General features: G+C 41.9%; 1 protein-coding gene across 4 annotated transcripts in view; it reads left to right on the top strand.

Moving 5' to 3' along the window:
- LOC122550755 (spermatogenesis-associated protein 13-like) overlaps positions 1 to 12,426 on the top strand; it is a 265,136-nt gene that overhangs the window by 45,000 nt on the left and 207,710 nt on the right. For 3 of the 4 annotated variants that reach the window (XM_043691970.1, XM_043691968.1, XM_043691966.1), the window contains exon 2: positions 7,406 to 7,441. The exons of the other annotated variant lie outside the window; for it this stretch is intronic. In XM_043691970.1, coding sequence (XP_043547905.1) covers positions 7,406 to 7,441 — 36 coding nt within the window. The remainder of the gene's footprint in view (positions 1 to 7,405; positions 7,442 to 12,426) is intronic. 4 annotated transcript variants of the gene reach the window in all.

The raw sequence follows: 12,426 nt of genomic DNA, 5'->3' as shown, positions 1-12,426 counted from the left end.
TAGTTAGATCAGTGTTTTTTCTTTACCATGACTGACCAAGCAGGCATTATAAATCATTACAGTTAATGAGGACCATAGCAAACCTAATACTTGGCACATACAAAATTTGGCTGTGAAGTGCTTTAAGATATTGATGTATGTATGGAATGAGCTGCTAGAGGAAGTGGTGGAGGCTCATACAACTGTAACGTTTAAAAAGCATCTAAATGGGTATATGAATAGGAGGGATACCGACCAAGTTCTGGCAAATGGGACTAAATTAGGTTAGGATATCTGGTCAGCACGGGCAAGTTGGACAGAGGGGTCTGTATCCATGCTGTACATCTCTATGACTAAGTATTTTATACTTCTGATCAGTCTGTTTTTGAGTTCAAGTTTGTTGCGGTTGGTAGTTTTTGTCAGGACATTGCACACTTTGAACGCAACTTGCCTGGTCTAATTCTGTTTTTGTAGTTGAGTTTGGGGTTTTGGTTAGGTCTCATAAAGAATTTATGGTTCATCCCAAAAACGAACCTAAAAAGATTTCTACATTTTTCTTGGTTTCAAAAGCAGGTCAGCTATTTCACCTGTCAAACTGCTTTGATATGAATGGACCAAAATGAATTCTCCAATATTTGTGATATAATTTGACTCTGTGAAAGTTTGTTGCACTTTCAATTAGTTGTCTGTCTTTTCTTTTCTGTTTCTTCTTAGAATTTTAGTAGGGCTTAGTGATTTGTTTTTGACCTACGTAAGAGGATTATAAACAAGATCTAGTGACCTGAAGAAAGTGTATGAAGCTCTAGAAATGAGTGTCACTGTAAGTTATAATCAATGTGATCCACCATTTTAGAATATAAATTTGAGGTATGAAATGGCAGAAATATTCAAAACAAACTTTGTCGTCTTTCCTCGTTTTTTTTTAAATACGAGGGGGTGGGTGGGGAAAGGGGGGAGAAAAACTTCTTAAGGTTACTTACCTCATCTATCTCTGTTCCTTCCAAGAATGCCCTGTAGATTTGTAAATTCCATTGCTTTTGTGGAACATTGTGAAGGAAGCATGTAGTTGACACAAAAGCGACTTATTGCAACTGGTTAAAATTTGCATATCAAAACTTTCTTTTGTTTTTAAAATGTGAAATCTATGTAACTGTTTCATTCTGATCACATTTTCCTGTTTGATCTTTCCAATGACTTTTATGTTGCATCTGTGATGCAGTAGCACTTTACAATAACCCAAGGAGTTTCACAAAATGAGGTTTAACATAGAAGTGTATTGAGATATTAGGGCAGATGATCAAAACTTGGTCAAATCAGTAAAACTGTTGCATCACCTTCTCAATTTGCCAATAAATGCTAAATAGGCTGCTGGACAATAGTTCGAGATCAGATTTGGCCATTTATTTCTGTGGATAAGGCATCTCAGAAATTTTTCAGTTTGGTTGATGCCAGTGGTGTAGTTGTACTCAAAACCCTTGGTTAGATGCATGATGCATTGCTGTTCTGAAGAACCAAGTCTTTAGTGTTAGAGTTGAGATATTGTCAGGGCCCATGGTCTTTTAAATTCCATTCATTCAGTTGTTTCTTGATGTTATGTTGGTGAGTTCTGTTGCCTGATGACTGGCTTCTATAATGGGAATTTTAGAAAGAGCCAAAGATTAATCAGTGCTTGAACTTGAACAACCACAGGCTTACAGAGGGTATAAGAGGTGACAGGCCAGGAGTATGTTGGAATAGTTGAGTTAATGAAGTAATGGATGAACTGATGCATCTGAGCTGATGCATGCACAGATTGAAGTTTTATGGAGGTAGAACTAGGTGATCTTGTGGTGGAGGGGGTTTATATTAAAGACTTGGTGTCACATTTGATTAGAATCAAAGATCACCTGGTTCAGCCTCATAGTTGTAATGCTGCAGGATGGCTAGAGAATGGAATTTATGGCAGGAATCAAGTAAGCTATCTTCTGAGTCACTGGACTCTAGCAGTAACTACTGAGTTTCACCAGCAATTTCTGTTTTCGTTGCAGTGGGATTCCACCTGGCTGACTGGGTAACAACAGAGGTATTAGGAGAATATTGCTATCTTAGGGTAGTTTACCTTTTTTCTCATAGCTGCATAAATGCTTTTTCAGAATTGAGATGGACAGAAATTTCAGATTTGAACATGTTCTAGGAAAGACAGGTATGATTGTAAGATATACTGGCATAGAGTCCTACGCGGAGACAGGCCCTTCAGTCCAAAGTGTTCCATGCTGACCAAAATGTCCATCCACACAAACCCCATTTCCCTGCACTTGGCCCTTATCCTTCTAATCCAGGTATTTGTCCAAACGCCTCTTTAAATGTTAATGTACCCGCCTCAGCTGCCTCCCGCTGACAGCTCATTCCATGTGCATACCACTCTGTTTTAAAACAAAAGTGCCCCTCAAGTTCCCACTTCTTTATCTTACCTTAGACTGATGCCCTCTAGTCCTTGATTCCCAAACTCTGGGGGAAAAAGACAGAATGCATTCGCCCTATCCATCCTTCTCATTATCTTATACACCCCTATAAGGTCCCCGCTCAGTTTTCTGTGCTCTCAAGAAAAATGTGCTAGTTTGTCCAACCTCTCCCTATAACTCAGACCCTTCAGTCCAGGCAACATCCTTGTAAATTACTTCTGCACTTTTTCCAGTTTAATAACTGTTCCTACAACAATGTGACCAAAACTGAATGCAATGCTCAGTGTGTCCTCGCCAATGTCCTGTACAACTGCAGCAAAACTTTCCAATTTCTATACTCTGTCCTGACTGTTGAAGGCCAGCATACCAAAGCCTCCTTCACTGCCCGGTCTACCTATGACTCCACTTTCTGAAAACCATGCACTTGAACTCCAAGGTCCCTCTGTTCCACTACACTCCTTAAGGCCCTACCATTCACAATGAAACTCTTTCCTTGATTTGACTTTCCAAAATGCAAGACCTCATACTTATCTATATTAAACTCCATTTGCCCTTTCTCAGCCCATTTCCCCAGCTGATCAAGGTCCTGCAGCAATTTCTGATAACCTTTCTCACTGTCCACATTACTGCCAATTCTAGTATCATCTGCGTTCTTGCTAATCATGCCTTGTACATTCTCATCCAAATCGTTCATGTACAGAACAAACAGTAATGGTCCCAGCACTGACCCCTGAAGCACACCATAGTCACAAGCATCCTTCACCTATTACGCTCTGCTTCCTACCATCAAGCCAATTGTGTATCCAATTTGCTAGCTCCCCCTGGATTCAATGTGATCTAACCTTCCAGAGCAGGCTACTGTGGAACTTTCCCAGATTTTTCCTCATAGCCCTCCTTGAATAAGGGCACAACATTTGCTACCCTCTCTAGTTTTCAGGGACCTCACCCATGACTTATAATGATGCAAATGTATCAGCCAGGGCCCCCATAATTTCTTCCCTTGTCTCTTGCAGTGTTCTTGGATTTCTGGTCAGGACCAGTCAATTTACCCATCTTCATACATTCTAATATGTCCAATACCATCTTGACTTGTGATATGCATTGTCCCCATGATATCACTACTAACTTCCCCAAGTTCCCAAGTCTCGTCGACCTCCACGGCAAATGCAGAAGAGAAATGTTCAACAAGGACCTCGCCCATCTCCTACAGTTCCACACATACATGTCCACTTTGGTCCTTGAGGGGCTCTATTCTCTCTCGTTATTATTTTTCCCTTTAATATAATTCAAGAATCTCTTTGGATTCATGCTAATATTCTCAGCCAAAGCTATCTCGTGCCCCATTTCCGCTGTCCTGATTTCCTTCAGTAAACCCCTGTTTACTCACCTAGGGATTTACTTCGTCCGAGCTGCCTGTACCTGAGCCAAGCCTCTTTTTTTTGTTGTCACGGCCTCAATATCTCTTGTCACCTAGGGTTTCCTATTCCTGCCAACCTTGCTCTTCACCCTCACAAGAACATATCGACCTTTAATTCTAGCTATCATGCTTTTCTGTCTCCTGATTGCCAGATGTCCCTTTTGCCTGTAAACAAACTTACTCGAATCAACCCCTGCAAGTTTCTGTCTAATTCCATCAAAACTCACATTACCCCAATTTAGAACTTGAACCAGTTTTCTGTCCCTTTCTATAATTATTTTAAAATTAATAGAACTTTAGTTACTGGTCCCAAAGTGCTGCTCCTCCATCACCTGAGTCACTTGTCCTGCTCTGTTTTCCAAGAGTAGGTAGAGTTTTACCCTTTCCCAAGGGAAAGTTAATCCCTCTATATATACTGCTTGAGGAAGTTTTTCTGTACACTAAAACAAAACAGAAATCCAACTCATCCAAGACCTTTATCACTGTGGAAGTCTGTTAGGAAAATTAAAATCCCATATTATAATCCTTTTGCTCCTGCAAGTCTCCCTACGTATTTGTTCCTCTAATTCTCATTTACTATCCCCTTTGTATTTATTAGCTCCACCCACAAAGCCTCACCTGATGATCTGTTATTTCAACTGACTACTGCTGTGATACTTCCCTTAATCAAAAATGCATCTTCCCCTTTTCTCTTTTCTCCACATCAGTCCTGTCTAAACCACCTGTATACTGGCACATCAAGCTGCCAGTCCTAACCCTCCCATAGCCATGTTTCTGTAATGGCTATAATATCAGAGTCCCATGTACTTTTCTGTGCCTGGTGTTCATCAGCCTTAACTGTCAGCCATGTTGCATTGAAATACATGCAATTTAATCCAATAGGTATTCTTCGCTCCCTGTTGTGTTCTAGCCTGACCTGTCTCTTCAGCTTGCTATTTCTGATTACTATTTCTCCTTGCACTTGCTTCACTGCTGTTAAAGATTTTTCCCCCTGCCAATCTGGTTTAAACCCTCCCCTGTAGCACTAGCAAATCTGCCATCAGGGTATTGCCGCTGCTCCAGTTCAGGTGCAACCTGTCCCTCTTGAGCAGGTCACCTCTGCTGCAGAAAAGATCCCCATGATCTAAGAATCTGAATTCCTGTCCCCTGCACTAATTCTTCAGCCACACATTCATCTGCCATATCCTCCTTTTCTTACCCTCACTACCATGTGGCACTGGAGAAATCTGGAGATTACCATCGTTGGTCCTGGTTTTTAAATTTTTTCCTAGTTCTCTATAATCACCCTTCCCCTTGAGAACATTCTGTAGACGCTTCGAGACATCCTCGACCCTCATCCTGGATTCTCACTTGCAGTCACAGACTTTCCTGTCTATCCCCTTAACTATAGAGTCTCCTATCTCTTAAGTTCCTATTTACCTCTTTACCCTTTTCCTGTTATGTCTTAGAACCTGCTGTACTGCCACTGACCTGGCTACTGCTGCTTTCCCCGAACAGTCATCATGTCCCCACCCCACAAAGAGTCCCCAAAATGTTTTCAAGGAGAATGGCACACTCTGCCTACTCGCTTTGCCTTTCCTGGTGGTCACCTAGCTACTCTCTGTCGGACCTTAGGTGTGGCCACCTCACTGAAACTCTTCTCTGTGATGCACTCAGCACTCTAATACCATCTCCCAGGAGCTGCAGCTGCGTGCATTTCCCACAAACGTAGTTATCAGAGGTGATGGAAGTCTCCCTGAACTGTCATCCTGCAGAAGGAACATGCCACTGGCCTAACTGCCATCTCAACTGCTGTAAGACTAAAGAGGCATGTTCTAGGACTTTTTGAAAGAGTGGGGAAAGAAAAGATTGGAGATCAGAGCTGAAAATGTATTGCTAGAAAAGCGCAGCAGGTCAGGCAGCATCCAAGGAGCAGGAGAATCAACGTTCCGGGCATGAGCCCTTCTTCAGGAATGAGGAAAATGTGCCAAGCAGGCTAAGATAAAAGGTAGGGAGGAGGGACTTGGGGGAGAGGCATTGGAAATGCAATAGGAGGAAGGAGATTAAGGTGAGGGTGATATGCCGGGGTGGGGGCGGAGAGGTCAGGAAGAAGATTGCTGGTTAGGAAGGTGGTGCTGAGTTTGAGGTTTGGGACTGCGGGAGCAGACTTCCTAACCCTCAATCTTCTTCCTGACCTCTCCGCCCCCATCCCCACTCCGGCCTATCGCCCTCACCTTATCACCCTCTCCATAACCTCCTCCCACCTATCACATTTCTAACGCCCTTCCCCCAAGTCCCTCCTCCCTACCTTTTATCTTAGCCTGCTTGGCACACTTTCCTCATTCCTGAAGAAGGGCTCATGCCCAAAACGTCGATTCTCCTGCTCCTTGGATGCTGCCTGATCTGCTGCGCTTTTCCAGCAACACATTTTCAGCAGGTCATTTTAAGGGAACTGATGGTAGATTTAAAGGAGGTGTATGATAGTTTAGGCAAAAGAAATGTTAACTGTATCAGCTGGGATGTGGACTAGAAAAGGAAGGTAATTGGTTAGCAATTTTTTTTTTTGAAAAGATGGGCTCCCCGATCAAGAGTTGACTCAATTAGCTCATGACATACGCAAAGTAGGAGGAAAAACAAGAACTGGAATGGCCTCTCCCCATCCACCCCAACAACACATTTCTGCAGCACTGCTGCTATTGATTGGTCAATACTTGACCTTGCTACATTTTTCAACTCCACAAAGGCCTACAGTGCAGCAAGTCCATATATGATCCCCAATAATTGGGCATGCTACTTGAGGTATGATAGTTGACAGCATCTTGCTTTGTGTTCAGGTGAGGCCCAAGACTCCATTTTGGGTATGCCTAAAGTTTCTGGTGCATATTTGAATTTCAATGCCACTATTTATCTCTGCAGGTAGTTGGCTAGTAATATGAACTTCTTCAGAAAATTGCCTTAGAGTTTCATTGTATTTTAAAATGTTGCAATCTTTTGTCACAGCTGCTCACATGGGCTTTCTATTCATGTGTACTAAAATGCAAAATGATTTCATGTATTATTTCAAATTTTGGTGGTTTACATAACTGAAACCAAATATATTCTGGGATAGAAACTGGAAGCACCATACTGAAGGCTTTTGCCAGAGCTTGAAACAGTTTTTGAGAATACTACATGTTCCTTATTATCAAAGGCATTGGAGTGTTTTTTTCTGTATATAGTGAAAATCACAACTGCTAGGATATTCTTCCCCTCTAATCCCATCTTTCAGCTGTTCCTTTTTGCTCGACCATATCTGTCTATTAATGTTAACACTCCTTGAGCAACAACTTGGAGAAATAAGAATTAATCAGTTGAATTATATAATTTTTGTATCTTTTGGAATTTTAAAACCCTTCCTCTTTCAATAAATAAAAAATAGATCAGCCAATAATACTATTCTTAAATATATAAATGCTTAATATCTTGGAGTCTGTCAGCCAATTTTTGTATTTTTCAGATTTTTAATTTTGTTGCCCATTATACTGTGTTCAGATTTTTTTTGTATGCGAGTAGACTTGATGGTAATCTAACAAACTATTTCTGCTTTCAGGGTTTCAGTGGTCGCTCTGTCAGTGTTCCAGACTTGGTAAGGTGAACTTAAATGAGTTTTATTGACAATAGTTTTCCTTGCTTTTAAAGGAAAAATACTTTCATCCAGTCTGGCTTTGTTTTTATCATTTTGTGTTTTTTATATTGTGGGAGTGTAAGCTACAGTGTGTAGAAAACAAAGGAGGTTTTGGGTAACAATCTACAGGTAGTCTATGGTGATTAGCAGTAGATACTAAGTTGCGATGTCATAATTGGTTAGAACAAAAGAAGGTCAAATTAGCATACCCTGTAATAAATTTAATTTGGTTTAAGACCAGTCAAATAGGTTCATATTTAATGATCTCTTGGACAGGATACTGGAATACTTTCGTTAGTCATTCATGGGACGTGGGTTATACTGGATAGGCTGGCATTCTTCTGCTAAATTCTAACTTGTCGAGTCGAATGTGATATTGAGCTGTCCTTTTTTCCAAATGCAGCCATTAGGAGGCAGTGCCAGGATTTTGAGCCAGTGACCATGAGGGGTGGTGTATAATTTGGAGGGGAACTTTGCAGGTTGTGGTGGTGTTCCAATGAATTTGTTGCCCTGTCCTTTTTAGATGATAGATTGCAAGTTTAGAAGGTGCTGTTGGTGAGTTACAGCAGTGCAACGTGCAGATGGTATATGCTGCTGCCACTATGATGAAGTGAGTAAATGGTAAATATGAGGTGTCAAACAGGCAACTTTTGTCCTGAATAGTTTTGAGATTCTTCAGTGTTGTTTGGCACTACTCACGTCCAGGCAAACAGTACTTCATCACACCCCTGACATGTACCGTGTTGTAGAATGAGGAGATCGAAAATGAGTAACAAACTGCAAAATTCCTCGCCTCTGACCATTTCCTGTAGCCTGAGGATTTATGTGGTTCTCCAGTTCAGTTTCTAGTCAGTGGTGATCCCCAGGCCTTTCTGTGGATTGCAACCTTGCTGTGGTGGAGAGGCTTGAATGTTCCATTGAATGCTAGAATGATGCCATTGAGTTCTTGACTCCTGGGAAGGCCAGCCACCATGGAAAGATGGGAGGAGAGGCATTAGACAAAGCACAATCCAACTATGTCTGTAAAGGTGATACAGGTGGAAGATATTTGTGTTATCATGGGCTGTGATGACAAAGCCTAGCAGTAAGGTGGTCCCCAGCTGTCAATCTTTCCTTACCAATAGAATTGAATCGACCTTTTGTGAAGGACTATCTCTGCTTATGTGCAACAGTGTTTCTAAATGTAACAGATGTCCTAAACACCCAAACGCATGTGCCAACAAGTGCATGCCATAACCATTGTCCTGAGGTACAGACTGACGTGTAGATTCAGTTGTTCACTCTTGGAATAGGAATGCAGTTTTGGGAGCTTTCTTCAAAACTGAGCAACCTCTTCAGAGAGCACTCTGCTTGCCCTACATGAGGAAGGGTGTAGAAAATGTGCCCGAGAAATAGTCTGTAACATGACCAACCTGACTGGAAAAATCGCTTTTGGTGGCTCGTTTACTCGTAGTCTGTAAACCAAAGTGAGACTAAATATTGGAACCTGGAACATTCAAGCCCTCCTGGATAATGACCAAAGCAGTTGTGTGGAAAAAGATTTATCCTTGTTGCCCATGAGCCCGGGGGCATTAATGATGTCCTGCAGGAGACAGTAAGGATAACTGAGAAAAAAATCTGAGGATCAACCCAGGACACTTGGAATTGGATTCACTGTCAAGAACTAACTCATCAACCAACTCTGAACTCCCCGTTGGCATCAACAATCGCCTCATGACTGTCCATCTGCCATGTGCCATGGACCAGCATACAACAGTCGTGACTGCCTATGCTGAAACTACGCAAATGTGAAGAAGGCTGGACACCATACTCACCAACATCCCAGAGGAAGATTTGAAGTCCTCAAGTATGATGATTTAATGCCAGGGTTAGAAAGGATACCTGACTCTGAAAAGAACTATCAGAAAGGAAGGAGGTGGGATTGTACTGCTCAGCAAATATGTGGGCCATCTCCTAGTTCTACCAAAAGGGTAAGTTCAAGACTACGTCAAGGCCTCTATGATCAAAGCAATGGCACATGATCAACTACGTCATTTGATCCTTATTACCAAATCAATATCCTGCAATCTGCACTGGTTGTACCTAATAGTTCATCTGCTCCTCAATGTCCATTTTAATTGCCATCCAATGCAGCTGAAGATAAAACAATTCAGAAAAGAATTCAACATTGAGCAGCTTCAAGAACCAAGCGAACTAGCAAGCTTCCAACAATGTTTTCACCGAAATCTGTTCTTTTTTTTAAATGGAGTAGAAGAAATCTGGAAAGAGCTGAAAACAGCCAGCATCCATGCTGTAAAGAAACCATTTGCTACATGACCAGGAACCACCAAGGGATGTTTGATGGGAACTGACTACATCCTCCAAAACCTCATTGACAAAAAGAGGAAAGCACTCCTTGTCTAGTAAAGCAACATTAGCAGTGAGTTGAAGAGAGAACTCATCAAGCAGCAAAGTTGAGTTGGAAAGAAGAATGAGGAAATTGAGAACCAGTAGTGGACTGAGAAAGCTAAGGAACTGGAGCACCTTGCTGATTAGCATGATACCTAGATTTTCTTCAGTACCACCAAGGCAACAGATGAACTCAATACCTTTTGCCTCAAACTGGTGTGGAATGTAGATGAAGAGAAAGTGAGGTCTGCAGATGCTGGAGATCAGAGCTGGAAATGTGTTGCTGGAAAAGCGCAGCAGGTCAGGCAGCATCCAGGGAACAGGAGAATCGACGTTTCGGGCATAAGCCCTTCTTCCTGAAGAAGGGCTTCTGCCCGAAACGTCGATTCTCCTGTTCCCTGGATGCTGCCTGACCTGCTGCGCTTTTCCAGCAACACATTTCCTGGAATGTAGATGAAACTTGTTAGACAGAAAATATCAGCCCAAATGGGGAGAACTTTTTAGGAATTCCTAAAATGTGATATTATCATTGAGGATGTGCTTGAGGAAAACCCTCAACTGAACATCACTGATGATCTTGAACTCCCACCTAGTGTAGTAGAAGTTAAAGCTGCCATTGGACACAAATGGAAAAGTTGTGGGATTAGATGGGATTCCATCAGAAATTTTCTAATCTTGGAGCAATGTCATCTCCAACTTCCCTGACAATCTGAGAGAAACAAGAAATCCCTGCCAATCTCTTCAAACCTTGTTTATTGCCTTCGCGAAAGTGTACTGAGGAATTGGTCTCCACTTCAATCTCAAACTCGAATCTTTCACCAACCCATTCCAGCTCTGCTGCATCCCTCTGAAGATAAATGGAGAAATCTTCCCAAGCGTGGAACTTTTTTCCCTACCTGAGAAGCTACATCCTATCGAACGCTAATATTGATTTTGAACATTCAACATCGTACCTGATCTGAGAGCGCTGGCTTTGGGCACTTGAGTATCTTCGACCATGGCATCCATACTGATACCAAGAACCTGTTCTCTTAAAATTCAGGTAGCTTGTCCAATGCAGATGCTGCTGAGCCTATGTTGGTGATAGTCATTGAAGTTCCCTACCCCACATTCTGTGCACTTCCATCTTCATGGCTTCCTCCATGTGGTATTTAGCATGGAGATTTATCAACTGTGTTTTGAGATGGTAGGATATAGGTGGTGGCAGTAGTTGGGAATCAGCAGGAGGTTTCCTTGCCCATGTTTGATTTGATGCCGTGAGATTTCATATAGTCTGGAATTAATTTTAGGGCTCCACAGTGACTCCTTCCCCAACTGAAGACCAGTTCTGAGATTGTGAAGCAAATGTCTGGAACTTTGTCAGGTACAATTCTGAGAGTATGTTTAGGCTATTGTTTAATCAATATGTGGGGCAGCTTTTGTCTGGTAATTAGGACCTGTATCTCAACAAAAATGAAGTCTGTTGGAGATGCAGGGGGGGGAAGAATACTGAACTATAGCTCCTCTTTAGGTGGCTGAGCATGTTTAAAATACTGCAGTGTTAATGATTCCATGCAGAGAGGGTAAATATCAAAAAATTCCTGTTCTTCCATTCTTTTTAAAGAATGGAAGTACTTGTTGCCCTTTTTGTTTTGAGGAGTAGACTGAGTAAATTTCCAATTGTTTTCTAGCATGTAGGTAGATGCTAAGGAATTGGCACATTGACATGAGCTAATTAAGGTGTTTGAAATTTCAGCAGACTAAAATATGGTGATCTTGATGTTCAACTAGTTAGACGTATGGCTAGCATTTATCACTTTGAATTTCTGTGTGCAGTATATAATGCAAGCCCCGTCGAGGTTTCATGAACTACTGGATTTGTTGAAGTATGTTTGCTTTACAAAATTTTGTCTAGGCTGCAGTTGAAGAACTGTATGCAGTCCTGTTCACCATGCTATAGAAAGGATGTGATTGCACCTGAGTGAGTGCAGATCAAAATAACCTAAATACAGTAGCGCCTCGACATACGAACGACCCCGTTCACGAACAAATCCGTTTACGAATAGGATTGTACGTAAAACTTTGTTTCAACGTCCGTACGAACTTCAAGGTACGAATGCAAAAAGGTTTCGTTGTCATTGTTCTGCTTTGCTACGCGCGCTTTGAATATCCGAACAATGGGAAAATTGATTCAGTTCGCGAACCGGGTCCCGGAACGGATTAAGTTCATAAGTCGAGGCGCTACTGTATTCCATGTTTCACTATCATCCATGTGCCTATCCAAGAATTGCTTAAATGTTCCTAATGTATCTGACTCTACTACCACTGCTGGCAGTGCATTCCTTGCACCCAACACTCTGTGTAAAGAACCTACCTCTGATGCCTCCCCAAACCTCCTTCCAATCACCTTTTTAAAATTTATGCACCCTCGTATAGACATTTTCACCCTGGCTATCCACTCTATGCCTCTCATCATCTTATACAACTCTATCTAGTCATCTCTCATTCACCTTAGCTCCAACGAGCAAAGCCCTAGCTCCCTGACCTTTCTTCATGAGACATGCCCTCCAGTCCTGGCA

This window comes from Chiloscyllium plagiosum, chromosome 6 (assembly GCF_004010195.1).
Source record: "Chiloscyllium plagiosum isolate BGI_BamShark_2017 chromosome 6, ASM401019v2, whole genome shotgun sequence".
Classification (NCBI taxonomy): domain Eukaryota; kingdom Metazoa; phylum Chordata; class Chondrichthyes; order Orectolobiformes; family Hemiscylliidae; genus Chiloscyllium; species Chiloscyllium plagiosum.
This window is presented reverse-complemented; position numbering and strand designations above follow the sequence as displayed.